This window comes from Aythya ferina, assembly GCF_964211825.1.
Source record: "Aythya ferina genome assembly, chromosome: 4".
Lineage (NCBI taxonomy): Eukaryota > Metazoa > Chordata > Aves > Anseriformes > Anatidae > Aythya > Aythya ferina.
This window is the reverse complement of record NC_140300.1, coordinates 33,243,165-33,260,643: the sequence shown is the minus strand read 5'-3', so window position 1 is coordinate 33,260,643 and position 17,479 is coordinate 33,243,165. Positions and strand designations below refer to the sequence as shown.

Genomic DNA, 17,479 nt, shown 5'->3' with positions numbered 1-17,479 from the left:
AAATGGCAGAGTTGTGCATGTATATAGGGAAACCAGGAAGTAATCAGAAGGAGCCTTGTATAAGGACAGCCCTGTTTCTCCTTTTTTCCACTTTTCCCTACTGTCTGCCTACGGACTGAGAAGTTTTGCTATTGCAGAAACCCACTTAATCCAGAAGGATGCATGCTTCTGTACTGATGTTTACTGTCATCTTGTCATTAAAATTCTGTGCATTTTTTCATCCCCTCCTGCTGCTACCACCACAAGATTTCTGCTATGCTTTGCTGGCGACTAGAAACTTTAACAACTCTGCCTCTCTATGCATCTGATAATGCCTCTGGACGAACACCAAGCCTAACCCCGCCTGAGGAGCTCCCTCGACGGCGCGAAGCCCCCCAGGGCTGCCGCCAACGGTCCCCAACCGCCACTAACGGTCCCCAACGGCCGCTGCCCCTCGGGCGCGCGCGCGCCCCCTGCCGCCGCCCGGCGGGTGCGGGTGCCGATGCCGGTGCCGGCTCCTCCCCTCGTCCTGCTCGGGAGCCGGGCGAGCCCCGCACCCAGCCCCTCGTCCTGCCCCCTTCCCCGGTGCGATGGAAGTCCCCGGGAGCCCTCCTTCTCCTCCTCCTCCTCGCCGCTAGCCGGCGGCGGCCCGGCCCGGTGCAAAATGCTGGGCATGTACGTGCCGGATAGGTTTGCCCTGAAGTCGTCCCAAGTGCAGGACGGGATGGGGCTCTACACGGCCCGCAGGGTCAGAAAGGTGGGTGATCGCCGGCACGGCACGGCCCGGAGCCCTGCCACGTATCGCGGCGGGGCCGTGCCGCGCTCAGCCCCGCTCCGCTTCCGCCCGAGCCCAGCCTGGCCCAGCCCGGCCCGCGGAAGGGGAGCGGGCGCCCCGCGGGGGTCACCCCGCTGTGTTACTCCCCTCGGGGTTTGCTCGGAGAGCCCCCGGCCCTAGGGCTCGGCGGGGCGGGCGGTGCAGGGCAGCAGTGCGGGCCCGCCGGGGGTGCGGTCCTGCTGATCCAGCCGCACCGCGCTCATCTCCCGAGCGGGCCCTGCCCCGCGGTGCCGCCTGCCTGCGGTGAAAAACTCTTCGGATTGTTTGAAACCACAATTAAAACTGCTCAGGTGGCTTGCTCCAACAACTTCTTCCAACCGCTAGAGGCATACCTAAAGTTACAAACCCTGCAGTAGCGTGCCCTCCCAGTTATGTGTGTTTCACTTTACATCTTTTTCCAGGTTTTGCTTCTCACAGGGTTGGCAGGGCTGCCTGATTTTTCTGTGCTATTGTCCACAGGGCTTAGGCACCTTGGGGAAGGAGTGCCTAATCTCTAAGCTGTTCAAAAGGATTAATAGAGGGCAGAGGGTCCAAGCTTTTTATCAGTTAACTTATTATTTATTTATTTATTTATTTTTTCGTTGATGTTCTGAACATTCATTTTGAAACCTTTGGGAATTCACACAGGAAGGAAAATTGTACACTGCTGTCATGTATCAATCCCTGGACTCTGAAATAGAATTAACTTTACGGTGAAACTTACTGAAATTGACACCTGTGTGTCAATATCAATGCTGAAGGTCTGAGTCCCCTTCCTTTACACTGTTGTACATTGAACCATTAGATCTACATGCCAGGGAAAACAGCTTTTCCTTGCCAGAATTGCTCCATGTTGCTTTTGAATTCTCTTTCTGTACGGGCAAGGTATATGCTGTCAGAGCTCTGCCTGCATAGCTGTGCCAGTGTGAGCTCCTCATAGAGGATATCCTAACAAAACTGAAATGTTGCAAGTGGGACATGTCCCATGTAGAACATGGGAGGAAAAGGTGGAGGCAGTTACAGTAAGATCTGTCTGTGTTTCAGGAGTATGTCATGACAGTGTCTGTTATAGACTTGGTTTTTGTTTGGCGTTGAATTCTCTGTGCTGGTAGCACCAACAGTTGTGGTATGCGAAGCCCTGATTAAAAGTCTATGCCTGACAGACAGGCAGACTTCCTTCAGTAGGATGAGGAAACCAGCTTCTGAGTTGTCCTTTGGAAACCGGGCACTGCTTGGAACAGGTATTCTTAAAAATGGTTGAAGACCTAAGCACAGTGTGTGGCCGTAGCTGCTCACAGAACAGCAGATGTGTAAACAACACAAATGATGCATTGGATATAACCAGACCATGTGTTACCCTTTTCCCATGGAAAGAAAAATCTGAAGTGCTCTCAATGTTTCTTCCTTTCCAGTAGTGAGGCAGCATTACTACACTTTGTTTATAATACAGAGTAACTAATAGCTGTCAAATTGTTAAGTAATACCTTGGAGCTCTGGGATTGGATGGAGATGTTGAATATGGCACTAATTGTGAAATAATATCTGTGTTCCTGAGTAGCAAATACTGCATCATTTTCTTTCTGTTGTTATCACACAACTGCAGTTGTCTTAACTGGAAGTCAAATAAATTTCAGATGATCTTATAATCAGAAAATGCCATGTTTTCAATCTGTTGTCTGTAGTTACAAAAGGTCGAAACTTTCTGTTCTGTTACATTAACAAAAGCTGTAATTCTCTTGTATTTTTTTTTTCTCCAACAGCTTGCCAATGGCTACAGAACCAGTGTCTTAAGACTCTTGGTATAGTCATTAGAGAGAGCTACTACCTTTCTTAGTGTTCTGCTGAGTCTGGAACAAGATTAGTCACTGATGCTTGTTCAACAGCAGCTGTTGGAAGCAGCTTTTTGACATTTGAATGATGTGCCTTTCATATCTTCAGTCATTTCTATGGTTGACTTTAGTCTGTGCTGTAAGTTTTGAATTTGAGAAGAAGTCTATGTTTTTGCTCTCTATATATTTATATGACATCATATTAATTAGCTAGGACTAATGAAAATACACAAGTGAAAAAAAATAATCTTAAAGGCTGAATTAATAATTACACTTATCTTCACAGACTTTTGTGTTACAAGACACCAGATTTTGCTGTGTCTCGTTTCTGCTTTTTGTCCAAATTTGAGAAGCTATAAAAAGTGCTTAGTAGTTTGAATCACCTCCGGTTCATGTTACATTTACTTTACATTACTGGTGGGCATCTTGCCTTTTGCTTTCTCTATTGTTTTGAGCTTCTACAAGGGCTTAAGCATATTGCAGGAGCGGTTTTATTAGTTTGGAGTAGTTGACCTAAGAATGACGTGTGGTATTTCTTGTTTTGAGCAAGCTTGCCCTATTAAGCTGTTGCTGTGTTTCACCCCAGAGGTGACGTGTTGTTCAGTGGTGCGTAAAATTAATCCTGTAGGTACTTCATACGTATGTAGGCATCCTTTGGATTGTGAGGATGAACGTATTACTGAGGTGGGGGTTGTGGAAACTTCCAAAGTACTTAAGGAATAAATTCATCTTTTTTTGCCCACTTAAGTAGTGCTGTTCTGTTGCTGAAGAGAGTGTAGGAGACTAGCTGTTTCAGGTTCCTTATTCGTTAGGTCTTTTAATTATTTCTCTGTTAAACTTACAGAGATTTTTTCTTTTTCTTTCTATAGAACTAATCTAGGTTATAGTCAAACAAGCTTCTTTCATCTTGATCCTTGCTATGAGTGATGGGGGGTTCTGCAGCTACAACCATGTCCGACCTCAGAGTCCAGCAGCTGTAGTGAGCTAGTTTCTTGTTGCACCAAAACTACGTGGTGCTTTGTAAGTGAATGGGAAAAAGCAATTCAGCTTGGTGTGAGAAGTCTCTTGAAAGTGCCTACTTTATGTTTGCTGAGGCTAGAAAGGACCATACATCTCCAGAACAGAATTCCTCTGCCACCATCTTCCTCCTTTGTAAAATGATGAAAGTTGGTATGGAGATCAGTGAGAAGTGAAGGAGTTGAAGCCACACAGTGCTAATTTTTACTCTTGCTGCCTATGTCTGTATCTCCATTGGTGCTCTGGGCTCCAGTCATTGTCTGGTGTTCTTGTCTTTTTATCTCCTTATTCTCCTGGTCCTTCAAATGGAATATTTGTTGAGCACATTTTAATATAATACTCCTCTAGTCTGTTTCCTTGTTATTATGAAATGTCAATTTTCTGTTGTCTGTTACTTCCTCAAATTTCATTTTAAATATATTATATATATATATTTAATTTATTTACTTGGTTGAGGGAACATCCTGTAAGTTTTCCGTTCCACCTTTTCCACCTTTTTTCTCACCACTGTACCTGTAAGCAATGAAGGAGAAGGAAAAATATGTAGCAGGCTGTTCCTGGGATCATGGAATGTGTCAGGGGGAAGGGGCTTCTGGACAAGATCAATCCTTTTGTTAGCCTTAATGTTGTATTTTTAAAGAAACTCCAAAGTTACTTTTTATTGTATGATTATAACCTGTAATGCCTTAAAGTATATAACATTTTTTTTTATCTTAATATTGCATAAAGGAACATTGTGTTCTGCATTCCAATTTATATGGTTTATCAGTGCAAATAAGAACAAGGGGAAAAACGGCTAGGCCTATGCCAGGTGGAAGTCCTAGTTGCAGAATTTACCCTGCTGCTGGCATGAAATCTGTAAAGGGAGGGAGAAAAAACAACAACTTTTAGAAGAACATAGCAATGGATGGTTTCACGATGTGTATTATGACTAGCAGGTGGCATAATATTTTAATTTTTTTTGAAGGCTTGAATTAATTCATAGACACGTGCATATTCCCTCATTTTTTAGACAAGTCCCTCTGTATGTTCAAAACTTCAAAGTTATTTAGTGTTTTGATTTGTGGCACTTCAAAAAGTAGTGTTGCAAATAATCCTGCAAATAAATCTAATGTAAACTTTGTGTTTGCCAAATACTTTGGACTTAATGGGATGTATATTGCAAGGTACTTCCTGAGAATCTTATAAGAAATGTAAGAAATTTGACTTGTAAACATGACCCTTATTTAAAATCAAGAAAAATGCTGTATGCCAAATGGAAAATTAGCATGTACAGGAAAGGTATGGTTTTAAGAGATTCTCTAAGCTATAAAAAGAATGGGAATGACCTTTTTGGCTGATAGTGGGCTTCCAAAGCAAAACTGTCCTTTTCCACATGAAACTGAAATTGAGACCTCTGCTGGAGTTTGGAATTCAGATTTTTTTTTTTTTTTTATTATTAATATATCCCCTCCTGATTCATTATCTTTTATATTCATTCCATAGGGTGAAAAATTTGGCCCCTTTGCAGGGGAGAAGCGAATGCCTCAGGAACTGGATGAGGACACAGACTGCAGGCTTATGTGGGAAGTGAGTAGTCTACAATGAGGACATCACACCTAGCAAAAAGTGCTCCTGGGATTATATTTTCATTGTAACATTTATGTTTGTTTTTGTTAAGGCTTAAAGATACTGTAGCTAGAGTATCTTATTGATGATATTAGAGTACACTTTTTGTATAGGGATATTGACAGGGAAATTACTTCTTTTAAAGGATAAAGAAATAACAAATGATAATTTCTAATCAATGAAATATGAAACATAAAAATGTAACAGCACTGGAAAATTGTTGAAAATTGTGAGAGTTAAAAATGATGAAAGTAATTTGCATATAGGATTGTGTATTACTGAGGTTCTGGCTTATGTTTGCTAACATGTCAGGTCATATAAAGCATTCACTGCTGTGATGCTTGTGCTAGCATTTGGCAATTGTAAGATAAGTGAAGTTTTTGTATTGTACTAACATTTGTAATTCAATGTGTAGTTACGAGATCTTTAGCAAAATAAAAACCTGGTGCTATGGGTAGATGAAAGTACAGGGGGTTTCAGGGCTCTTCTAAAACACACTAAATCTTGTAATGAGGTCCTTAACGTTTGTGTCATAGCTGTGTTTGCCTGTAGCAAAATTCTGTCTGGGTTTACCGGCTGAGGACTTCACACTTTGACTGAAAAATACTTGAAATAACATTTCAAACTTGCTGTAAGCACCTGCTTTTCAGTGCTTCTGTTCTATCTTTGTAATCTGTGATTTCTGCTCTAGTTCTTTGAATAAAATTCATTTATTTCTTTTTTCACCCAAGCAATTTCCATTGAAAGCAAATTTAGTCCTCTTCTACTCTGAGAAAGGGACTCATTTTCAAGTTTCTCATATTTTTGTGGTATATTTTTTCTGTCGTGTGGCACTGTACAAAAAACACACAGGTTTGTCATCTGTATTAAAGCACTATACATACATTTATGATGTATGTTTATTCCATATATTTATATTCCAAAATAAATATTTGGAAAAAATAACCCTTTAGCATTAATATTGCTGAGCTCCTTCTAAGGAGAGCATGGTACTGATACGGTATTAGAGCTATAAATACATTCTACACAGTGGAACAATGTGTGAAAATGCTAAAAGCCAACCTTGCTAAACAATTTCTATCCAGCGGTAGAGTGGAAAAATACTCCTTGATGAGTATTAACTCAAGTCTTTGAATCTCTATGCCTTTATTTTTCCATTTCCCCTGGAATCACCCTATTTTTTTGTCTCTTTTATTGTTGTTGTCTTTTTTAATTTGGAGATGTGTCCAAAAAAACTATTTCCAAAGAGATGGTGTAGATAGTTCTTTCCTCTGAGTCCTTTGGTTATGTACTCAGAGCAGCTGTTTTCATCTTGTTTGTTCTCAGCTGAAAACAAAACAATACCAAGTACTTTTGTTATGAATGATTACCAAATACAGTACATGTTAATATACTCTGCCCTGTCTTACTTGCCTTTTCATGATGTTTCTGCAAGATAGTTTAAATTAATAAAATACTTGAGCTAGAACAAGGTTTTTAGAAGGGATGGTGAGTGGATTATAGGTGTGAGAAGGCCTTTAATTTAGGTTGGTTAGCAAGCCATATGATTTTCCAGATGCCTCATTGCTGATGATTAAATAAGATTTATCTATTTCTATATGACAGAAAATAAAAGGGAAATGCGTGTATTTATTGATGACACTAATATGACCCCTTCGACAGACCCCTTCGCAAACCAGAAAATGAGATTTTTATGAGCTGTTCTAAAACCTTTTCATAATATCTTATTGTAACCTAGTTTTGAGAACCTTGAAAAGATTCCTGCATACCAAATTTTATGACTTCCTGAATGTTTGAACCTAAGTTGTTCATGTTTACTGAAGTTGATCTGAACATGAGCTTTATAATATAATTTAAATCATGCTGAGAGTAGTCTTAAGTTGAAAATTGAGACCAGGAATGCAGAAAGTAAAAAGTAAAACAGTCCAAATAAATGGTTATTCCAGAGACTGTGGGAGGCAGTCATAGCAACCAGCCAAATTTGTGTGTAGTCAGCTGTACCAAATATATTAAAAATAATTAATATGATGACTATTGGATGAAGGCACAGTCAGCCCTGAACTCACAGTCTGACTGCAATCAAAAAAAAAAAAAAAAAAAAAAAGCATTTTCAGGGAGGACACCTTTAGAAAGAAGGCTAAATAGTAGAAGCTTTTCAATAGGTCAAGTAAAAATGGACATCAGTGGAGAGTTTTTTTTTTTTCTCTGTATGTGATGCCTGTGTTCTTAGTTTCAACTTTGTGGAACAGTTTTCTGCAAGGAAGCTTACCACATGAATTTCTAGTTGCATAGACTAGTGGTCTGTAATGTGGTCTATTTTGAAGAAGCTCTTCCTATTTCTGTAAGACCAGCATTGTGAATTGGCATCTGTAAGATGTCACATTGACACAGAAATGTGCATGTGTTTAGGGACATGGTTTAGTGGTAAATTTGGCAACGATGGGTTGATGATGGGACCTGATGATCTTAGAGGTCTTTTGTAACCTAAATGATTCTCTGATTCTATGTTATGTTTTCATTTGGTCTTTGGGAAAACATGGAACCAAAAAAGAATTTATCAGGTCCAGTGATTTCGTTAAATACAGTTCTGAGAACATTGGGGTTTGTGTTTTAAATTAAATATAGCACTGTGCTACTGGTCTGCCTGCAAATTGCATAGTTCTGAAGAAATCAAAGGTTTACAGTTTCTCATTCAACAGACTCCAGGTTGGGGAGGGGTCTGAAACTCAGGAGTATTGCATCTAGATGTTTATCATTAACAACAAAAATCATGTTTTCAGCTAAACAAAAAAAAAAATAGAATGCAGAAAAGAGAACTTTTCTTTACATGGTTATTTGAACGAACATACATTTTTAAATTTATAAATGTTTAGAAAATGGTTTACAGAAAGCAGGCAGTGTGTTTACTGCCTTCAGCAAAGGCGACCATCTGCTTATTTTTGGTAATTTTTTTTCTTCTCTTGCCAGGTGTGCATGGTAAAATGTTTGCGTTTGCAGTTGTGAACATTTTAAAGTAGTATACATGGCACCTTGAATGTTTTTTAAAAATTTGGAGGCAATTGCAGCATAAAAAGATGGAGTGCATCATGTGGATGGGCATTACAGGCATCTTAGGTGTTACTTAGAAGTTGGTAGGACTCCATCTGGTAACTTATCCAATGATTAGGGGCTCTTTTTTTTTTTTTTTTTTTTTTTTTTTTTTTTTACTAGTATAGCAATGTGAAATTTGTTATTGTGGCATATTTAGTGATGTGCTGGTTGATATTGAGGTAAAACCCCCCTGTGCAGTAGCAGTGAATGTCAGGTATTTCATCTTACTGTGAAGATATTTTATAGAGTCATTGAATAACTTGAGTTTTCCCAAGGGTACTGAGGGAACTGGCAGAGGAGCTGGCCAAGCCGCTGTCCATCATTTATCAACAGTCCTGGCTATCGGGGGAGGTCCCAATCGACTGGCGGCTAGCAAACGTGACGCCCATCTACAAGAAGGGCCGGAGGGCAGACCCGGGAAACTACAGGCCTGTCAGTTTGACCTCAGTGCCAGGAAAGCTCATGGAGCAGATCCTCCTGAGAGTCATCCTGCAGCACTTGCAGGGGAAGCAGGCGATCAGGCCCAGTCAGCATGGCTTTATGAAAGGCAGGTCATGCCTGACGAACCTGATCTCCTTCTATGACAGAGTGACGCGCTGGGTGGATGAGGGAAAGGCTGTGGATGTGGTCTACCTTGACTTCAGCAAGGCTTTTGACACCGTCTCCCACAGCATTCTCCTCAAGAAACTGGCTGCTCTTGGCTTGGACTGGCGCACGCTTCGTTGGGTTAGAAACTGGCTGGATAGCTGGGCCCAAAGAGTCGTGGTAAATGGAGCCAAGTCCAGTTGGAGGCCAGTCACTAGTGGCGTCCCCCAGGGCTCGGTGCTGGGGCCGGTCCTCTTTAATATCTTCATCGATGATCTGGACGAGGGCATCGAGTGCACCCTCAGTAAGTTCGCAGATGACACCAAGTTAGGTGTGTGTGTCGATCTGCTTGAGGGTAGGAAAGCTCTGCAGGAGGATCTGGATAGGCTGGACCGATGGGCTGAGGTCAACTGCATGAAGTTTAACAAGGCCAAGTGCCGGGTCCTGCACCTGGGGCGCAATAACCCCAAGCAGAGCTACAGGCTGGGAGAGGAATGGTTGGAAAGCTGCCAGGCAGAGAAGGACCTGGGAGTGATGGTGGATAGTCGGCTGAATATGAGCCAGCAGTGTGCTCAGGTGGCCAAGAAGGCCAACGGCATCCTGGCTTGTATTAGGAACAGCGTGACCAGCAGGGCTAGGGAGGTGATCGTCCCCCTGTACTCAGCTCTGGTGAGGCCGCACCTCGAGTACTGTGTTCAGTTTTGGGCCCCTCGCTACAAGAAGGACATCGAGGTGCTTGAGCGGGTGCAGAGAAGGGCGACGAAGCTGGTGAGGGGCCTGGAGAACAAGTCCTACGAGGAGCGGCTGAGGGAGCTGGGCTTGTTCAGCCTGGAGAAGAGGAGGCTCAGGGGTGACCTTATCGCTCTTTTTAGGTACCTCAAGGGAGGCTGTAGCGAGGTGGGGGTTGGCCTGTTCTCCCACGTGCCTGGTGACAGGACGAGGGGGAATGGGCTTAAGTTGAGCCAGGGGAGTTTTAGGTTAGATGTTAGGAAGAACTTCTTTACAGAAAGGGTTGTGAGGCATTGGAACAGGCTGCCCAGGGAAGTGGTGGAGTCACCATCCCTGGAAGTCTTCAAAAGACGCTTAGATGTAGAGCTTAGGGATATGGTTTAGTGGAGGGCTGTTAGCGTTAGGTTGGAGGTTGGACTCGATGACCTTGAGGTCTCTTCCAACCTAGAAAATTCTGTGATTCTGTGATTCTGTGAAGGGACCCACAAAGAGGATCACTGAGTCCAACTCCTTGGTCTGCACAGGACCACCCCAAAATCAAACCCTATGTTCAAGAGCATCGTCCAAAGGGTTCCTGAACTCTAGCAGGCTTGGTGCTGTGACCACGTCCCTGCGGAGCCTGTCCCAGTGCCCAACCACCCTCTGGGTGCAGACCCGTTCCCTAACCCCCAGCCTGACCCTTCCCTGTCCCAGCTCCATGCTGTTCCCTCGGGTCCTGTCGCTGTCCCCAGAGAGCAGAGCTCAGCGCCTGCCCCTCCGCTCCCCACGTGAGGGAGCTGCAGGCTGCCATGAGGCCTCCCCTCAGCCTGCTCTGCTCTGGGCTGAACAAACCAAGGGATCTCAGCCACTCCTCATACATCTTCAGATCTCCAGAGCCTTCACCATCTTTGTAGCCCTCCTTTGGATGTTCTCTAATAGTTTTGTGTCCTTTTTATGCTGTGGTGCCCAAAACTGCACACATTGCTTGAAGTGAGGCCGCACCAGCACAAAGCAGAGCAGGACAATGATTTCACTTGACTGGCTAGCAGTCACGCTTGATGTAGCCCAGGAATATTTGACTTAGTTCAGTGACACCTTGTGTGTTAATTCTCAAGAAGATAATTCTGTGTGTGTGCTTTGTATATGTATAAATGTTTTAGGTGGTGGGTGACCAAATAGGTTCATGCCAAAATTCATCTAAGCTTAAATATGAAGTGAATTGCCACTTAATTATTTGGCCTGGGAAATTAAAGGTGACTGTGTTGTGGTTTGGCTCTGGCAGGCAGCTGAATGCCACCCAGCTGCTCACTCGCTCTCCCTAGGTGGGCTGGAGGAGAGAATTGGAAAGGTAACAGTGCAAGAACTCACGGGTTGAGATAAAGACAGTTCACTAGGTAAAGCAGAAGTCGTGTATGTAAGCAAAGCAAAACCAAGAATTTATTCACCCCTTCCCATTCAGCCACTGACAGGAAAATAAGGCTCATCATGAGTTTCTTGGGAAGACAAGTCCCATCACTCTGAACGTCCCCTTCTTCCTCCTTGTTTCCCCCAGCTTTTATTGCTGAGCATGGTGTCATTTGGCATGGGACGTCTCTTTGGTCAGTGTAGGCCGTTTGTCCTGGCTCTGTTCCCTCTCAGCTCCCTGTGCACCCCTAACCTCCTTGCTGGCAGGGCAGCATGAGAAGCTGAAAAGTCCTTGGCTCTGTGTAAGCACTATTCTGTTGGTGTGCTATCACTACTATTTTCATCAAAAATCCAAAACACAGCATTGTGTGAGCCTCTGCAAAGACAATTAACTCTGTCTCAACCAAACTCATGACACTGCATGTCTGGTGACATCACTCCCTAAATAAATAAATAGAAACTCCAACTGATCTCCATTGGTTACAGAAACTACAGGAACGTCTTGGCCACAGTGGCCAAAAGTGCCTCAGAACCAGATAGGTGCTAGGCCAGCATGGTCTGAACTACAGCAGCAGACCTCAACTTCTGTGGATATGCCCCTTAATTTAGAGGAAGTAGGGATAATGTCCCATGTCCTGTTTAAATACAAAAACAACAACAAAAAAGTGTGATATCATCTATTGGTGACTAGGCTTTTGAGGTCTATTCCTAGCTCTTTCACTGATTTCTCTTGTTGACAGTAAGCACATCATATAATCCTTGTAAGTCTTTGTTGATTTATGAAGATGACTGAGTCCTGTATTATTTAGGGGTGGTCTCACGAGACTTAAGAGCATTTTTAGTTTGGTACTCTTAGAAAACCAATTAAAAAAAAACAAAAAAACAACAACAACCAAACAAAACAAAACAAAAAACTACTGGGCTTGAGTTCAGGCCTTGTTAAAATAGTTTTAAAATCATTTCTGGATTGATCACTGTAGCTTGAGGACCCTAAGGAACGCATCTCAAACTAACTCAATATTTTTTATTATTGAAAATTTGAGTTAAAGCTAACTGTATAGAAACTGGGCAAATAACATTAAAACATGGAATTATTCATATAGGCAGGTGGCAGGTTCAAATGTTACAATTTTTTAAAGAAAAGTATGTTCACTAGTATTATAGGATTGGTCCTACTTCACTGAATTTTTCAGTCCTGTAAAAATGTTTTGCTTCTATTTTAAATGTTTTATAACTATTTATGGAAGACTAAAAATATTTAGATGTATGGGGAAAATGCAGTAAGTTGCTTGCAGATACTTTAAGAAAAGCTTCCTTAAAGCATTTTCTACTTCAGTTTGTAGTATACAAAAGTGTTTTCCATTTCCTCCCTTAGAAAGATATCCTCCATTTTCCAACGATTTCCTGCCATCAGTAGTTGTGGTAGGCAGGTTGTCCTGAAGATTCTTGGAGTGGTTCACTGACTAGAAAGGAATCCCCAGGGAGCAGACTGAAAGTTTTGTGGCAGAATGAATCCTGTGTACTTTTCCAGGTCTCATGTGGAGTAAGTGGTAAGACTGTGTGTGAATCCTTGTAAAAGAGGGTTCTGTGAGATAAAGAAGGTTAAGAAACCTTAGTTTATTCAATATGGGAGTTTGCTGGTCATGCTCCAGAAAGCTACTTTCTGAGTCCTGGTTCTGTGGGGTAAAGAGCTAAATTAGTAGTAGTATCTTTAAGTTTCTTGAGGAGCATGTAAGCAGGCTGACACTGTCTTCCGTTTTTCTTCTCTTGCTGTTTTAGCTAGTGCAACTGCCAGGGCTGGGGGGAGATACTGAAACTACACAGTAAGTTTTTCATGTTTTCCAGTGTCACCAATTGGGGATGTAGGAGGGAAAATTCCTTATTGCTGTGGCTAGTAGAACCAAGTTGGCTTTTAGTACAACATCTGTCTTAGTGACAGCCATCTTTGATCCTGTCTTCTTCGAGGTCTAAACAGATTTACAGGTAGAGCCATGTGAAAGCATTTTTGATTGCATTTGTTGATGTATCTTCTAATTAAGTTGATTTTCTTGTTTGATAATCACAACACAAGGCAGAAGTATGACTGAGCAGGCTGTTACTGGAGAGAGCATCCTTTAGGACATATTCCAAACTTCATTTCAATTCATTAATAGTTCAACTTGGGTGATATTTAGGTACTCTTTTCAGTTTGAGGAATATATTTGCAAAGCAAACAGACTAGCTCTTGTTTGTTGTTGTTCTTGTTTTTATTTTTTTTTTAAAAAAGAAGATATTGATAAAGTTTGAAATTTCTTACCATGGTGCTCAAAGACACATCTAGGAAACTCACCCATTCACCCAACCAGTGAAAAAAGAATGGTAGATGTTTAGTCCATGTTAAGTATGGTATTTTGACTGTTTTTCTTGTCTTTTCTTCCTCACATCTGTGTATTTAATGCAGCATTATTTCTTTATGAGGTGGAAAAAAGCAATAGGAAGTATAGCAAGTTTTCAAGGAATTTATTGTATTCTTATATCAATAGTTTCCTTATGTGTTAAGTCTTTGCTTTGTGTTTGATATTTCTTCATGAATTGGCAGAGAATAAGAAAGCACAACTGAGATGATTGTTTATCACTGAAGTCAATATAAATTATCGTTACATAATTTAAGGATCAAACAAATGAAGAAAACTGGATGAAAAGGGAGGTAACGTAACGTATGTTTTTTATAATAGGGTCTTGATTCCGTTTCTAATCCAAGACAAGATATGATGGAAACCTTTACAGGATTTGCATAGTGGGCCTCTCTAACCCAGTTTTTGGGTCGCTTTATCTAAATCACAAAGCCATTAACTTGACTTTAGTTGCTCACAGATGTTAATCTTCACTGCAAACTATTTTCACTCAGAAAATGTGAGGTTCTGCTCTGTGGTTATTTAGAACTGAGTGATTATTGCAGTATAATAGATGCAGAACTTCTGTAAGGCTTTGGGAAGGAGAGCTGTTTCGGAGGTAAATGCATCACTAACGCGTCTTTTTTGCATGAAGTTTGGTTTTGCTTTTATGATTTACAGTCATTCTGCTCAAATTCCTGGTGGAACAACAGTTCCAGCAATGAGCAGGTATTAATTCTCAGTGGAATTGTCAAAGAATCACAGAATGGCTGAGGCTGGAAGGGACCTCTGGAGTTTATCTGGTCCAACCCCCTTGCTCAGGAAGGGCTACCTAACTCTGGTTGTCAAAGACCATGTCTAGGTGGCTCTTGAGCATCTCTTTCCAAGGATGGAGACTCCACTGCCTCTCTGTGCAAAGTATTCCAGTGCTTAGTGTTATATAATATTATTTGCAAGTGCATTTAAATATATGTTTGACACTTTTTACTCTGGTTAATTGGTGTGTTTGAAAGTAAAACAACTTTTAAAGTTCAAAATATTGGCATCTTTTCATGATATGTCCCTTTTAAGATAAGTGTCTTTGGAAGAATAGTATTACATTTTGAAGACTTATTTGTTTGGAGAACTACAGCAGTTTTCTCGTTTTGTTTTGTTTTCTTTAATCTGAGAACAACATGCTGTCACCAGCTCTCATGCTAATGGAATACAGTTTTTGTTTCTAATGGTATCTTTAAAGTTTAGGTAATTTAATCAGTCATACTGAAGGAATATGATATTGCAACCATTAGAAATAAATACAACAAGAATGTGGGCAATTTAAATATAAAGCCACGACGACAATCTAATTTTGATCTTGCACAGCTGAAATCACCAGCTCTTAGAAAATACCTACTCTGGACACTTCTTGTTGACAGATGAAAATATGTTCCTTATTTATATAAGTCATGTGGAATTTGTGTGACTCTATGACCTTTTTTCATGTGTCTCTATCTTTTATATCAGATTTAAATGATTTAAAACAATACCAGCAAGCCTCTAGCAAAGTGGCAGCTATGTTGTTTCAGCAGTATTTCTTTCTGTTTTAAGGGCAAAGAGTGACTTAGAAATAGTAACCTAATTTTAACTATTATTTTCACGTTGTCAGCGTAAGCTGGAATTTTGTCACAGTCATAAAAATTCTATGGATCTATAATGATACCCAAAAGCCTCTGTTAAGAAGATGATGTGCAATTCTTTCTTCAAAATGGTGGCTAGCAGGGAAAAATTGCTTGATCTAGTGTTAAAACTATCAGTAAGTATTATTTGGGGAGGTGGGTTCTACTACTACTGAAGTTCTGGAGTGGAAACAATGGGATGACTCATTAGTTAAAGCTGTCACATTTACATCTGCCTTCAGTTCTGAAGGGCAGTTCTTTAAAGTGTCTTCTTCACTTAGTGAGCAAAACCTGAGCATGTTTGTTTCCCAGGCTAAACAATTTACAGCCCTTCACCTATGTAGTATGTTAATTTGTTATTACTGAAATCATCTCCTATTCTGATACAGTTTCGGCTAAGCATAATTTAAAACTGACCAACTGTTCACTGAGGCTACGTATTTATATGCCCTTTGGATGGGCATATATGAAGGATGCTCAAGTGAGCTGTAGAACAAGATATATGGGATAGATTGATGCAATTATATTGATCCTTGTTCTGAAGATAGTTCTCAGGAAGTGTTGGGAGTATGGGGGAAACACCAAAAAAAAAAACCAACCAACCCTCAAACTTCCAAGACTTGAAAGGGAAACAAGTAATACAGTTTTTAAAAAGTGCTTTATAAGTTTCTGGGACATTTAGGATTGGTGTGGGACAGATATGTTAGAAGCAAATTTAACAATAGCAAAACCATATTTGCTGGATTTGGAATTTGGAAGAAAAGATGCGTTTGGTGATAAAAGGGTAAAGAACATCTAGTGATGGAGTGGTGGGATTGGAATGGAGACAGAATTGATAATTCAAGGTTGGGCTTGTAAGTTGCTTGAACATTTGCTAATTTCATAGAAGGGGGAAGCTGCAAACAAATGAAAGTTGAGTTCAGATTTAGACATACTCTGTAACTGTTTGCAGTTAAGATTGAGATTTCTCTGGAGATGTGAGACTAGGCAGAAAGAGTTGGATTTAGGATTTAGCAGTAAAAGGTGAAAAGGATCTGCTAGAGAAAGAACATAATGAGCAAAGGACAAGGTAGTCTAGAAGAAGATCATAGAGCCATAGAATGGCTTTGGTTGGAAGGGACCTTAAATATCATCTAGTTCAAAGTCCCCTGCTGGGGCAGGGATGCCACCCACTAGACCAGGTTGCCCAAGTCCCATCCAACCTGGCCTTGAACAATTCCAGGGATGGAGCATCCACAGCTTCTCTGGGCAATCTGTTCCAGTGCCTCATCACTCTTTTAAGTGAAGAATTTCTTCCTAACGTCTAATCTAGATCTCTCCTTTTAGTTCAAAGTTCCCTGTGGTCCTATCACTATTTGCCTGTGTAAAAAGTTGTTCTCCATCTTTTTTATAAGCCCTTTCATGTATTGAAAAGACACAGTGATGTCTCCCAGAGCCTTCTCTTCTCCAGGTTGAACAGCCCCAGCTCTCACAGCCTTTCTTCACAGCAGAGGTGCTCCAGCCCTCTGATAATCCTTATGGCCCTCCTCTGGACCAGCTCTAACAGATTCACATCGGTCTTGTGCTGGGCGGTCCAGACCTAAATGCAGTGCTCCAAGTTGGGTGGAGGAGGGACAATTCCCTCCCTTGACCTGCTGGCATGCCTCTGTTGATGAAGCCCAGGATGCAGTTGGCCTTCTGGGCTGTAAGCACGCACTGCTGGCTCATATTGAGCTTTTTGTCCACCAGAACTCCCGAGTCTTTCTCTGCAGGGCTGCTCTCAATGAGTTTTTCTTCCAGTCTGTGCTCATGTCCAGTGTTGCCCCGACCCAGGTGCAGCACCTTTCACTTGGGCTTATTGAACCTCATTAGGTTCTTGTGAGCCCACTTCTCAAGCTTGTCCAGGACTTGGAGGCAGGTAAGTTTATAACCTTAATCTGTAGGAAAGTCATCAGTGACAGGCTGAATGACGGGAAGTATGAGAATAATTAGATATACTGGGGGAGTAAAATGCTGGTGTCAGAACATGTAAAGGAGAAGAACCCTGAAGGGAAATCTGGAGAAGGGATGATAGGATTTGAATGGGAAAGGACTTCTCAGATTTTCTCACTTTCTGGCAAGATAGTAAACAGAGGTGGACTTAACAAAACGAAGTGGGAAGAAAGAACATGAGCGAAGTGATCATACTGTCAGATGAGTGAGACCCAGGAGTCAGTCATAAAGCAGAGAGGTTTGTTTAGTAGAGGAAAGGCTAAGAAAAGAGACTGGGAACTCAAAGGAAACTGACCCCAGTTGCTGGATTTGAGATGCTTATGTATTTTTAGGTGGATAAATGCACTTATATAAAAAAACATGAATGTGCAGCACAGCTGTGAGTACCTGTTGAAAGCAAGATGATCTTGCTGACACCAGCATACTTTAATGTTTTACTTGTTAGTA

The 17,479-nt window shown here is 41.5% G+C and overlaps 1 protein-coding gene across 4 annotated transcripts in view; it reads left to right on the top strand.

Annotated features, from left to right (window-relative positions):
• Positions 1 to 517: 517 nt before the first annotated feature.
• Positions 518 to 17,479, top strand: part of PRDM5 (PR/SET domain 5) — an 86,728-nt gene continuing 69,766 nt past the window's right edge. For 3 of the 4 annotated variants that reach the window (XM_084518784.1, XM_084518785.1, XM_084518783.1), the window contains exons 1-2: positions 518 to 736; positions 5,125 to 5,208. In XM_084518784.1, coding sequence (XP_084374910.1) covers positions 644 to 736; positions 5,125 to 5,208 — 177 coding nt within the window. In that variant the 5' untranslated portion in view covers positions 518 to 643. The remainder of the gene's footprint in view (positions 737 to 5,124; positions 5,209 to 17,479) is intronic. The other variant, XM_084518786.1, reaches the window with a different exon arrangement.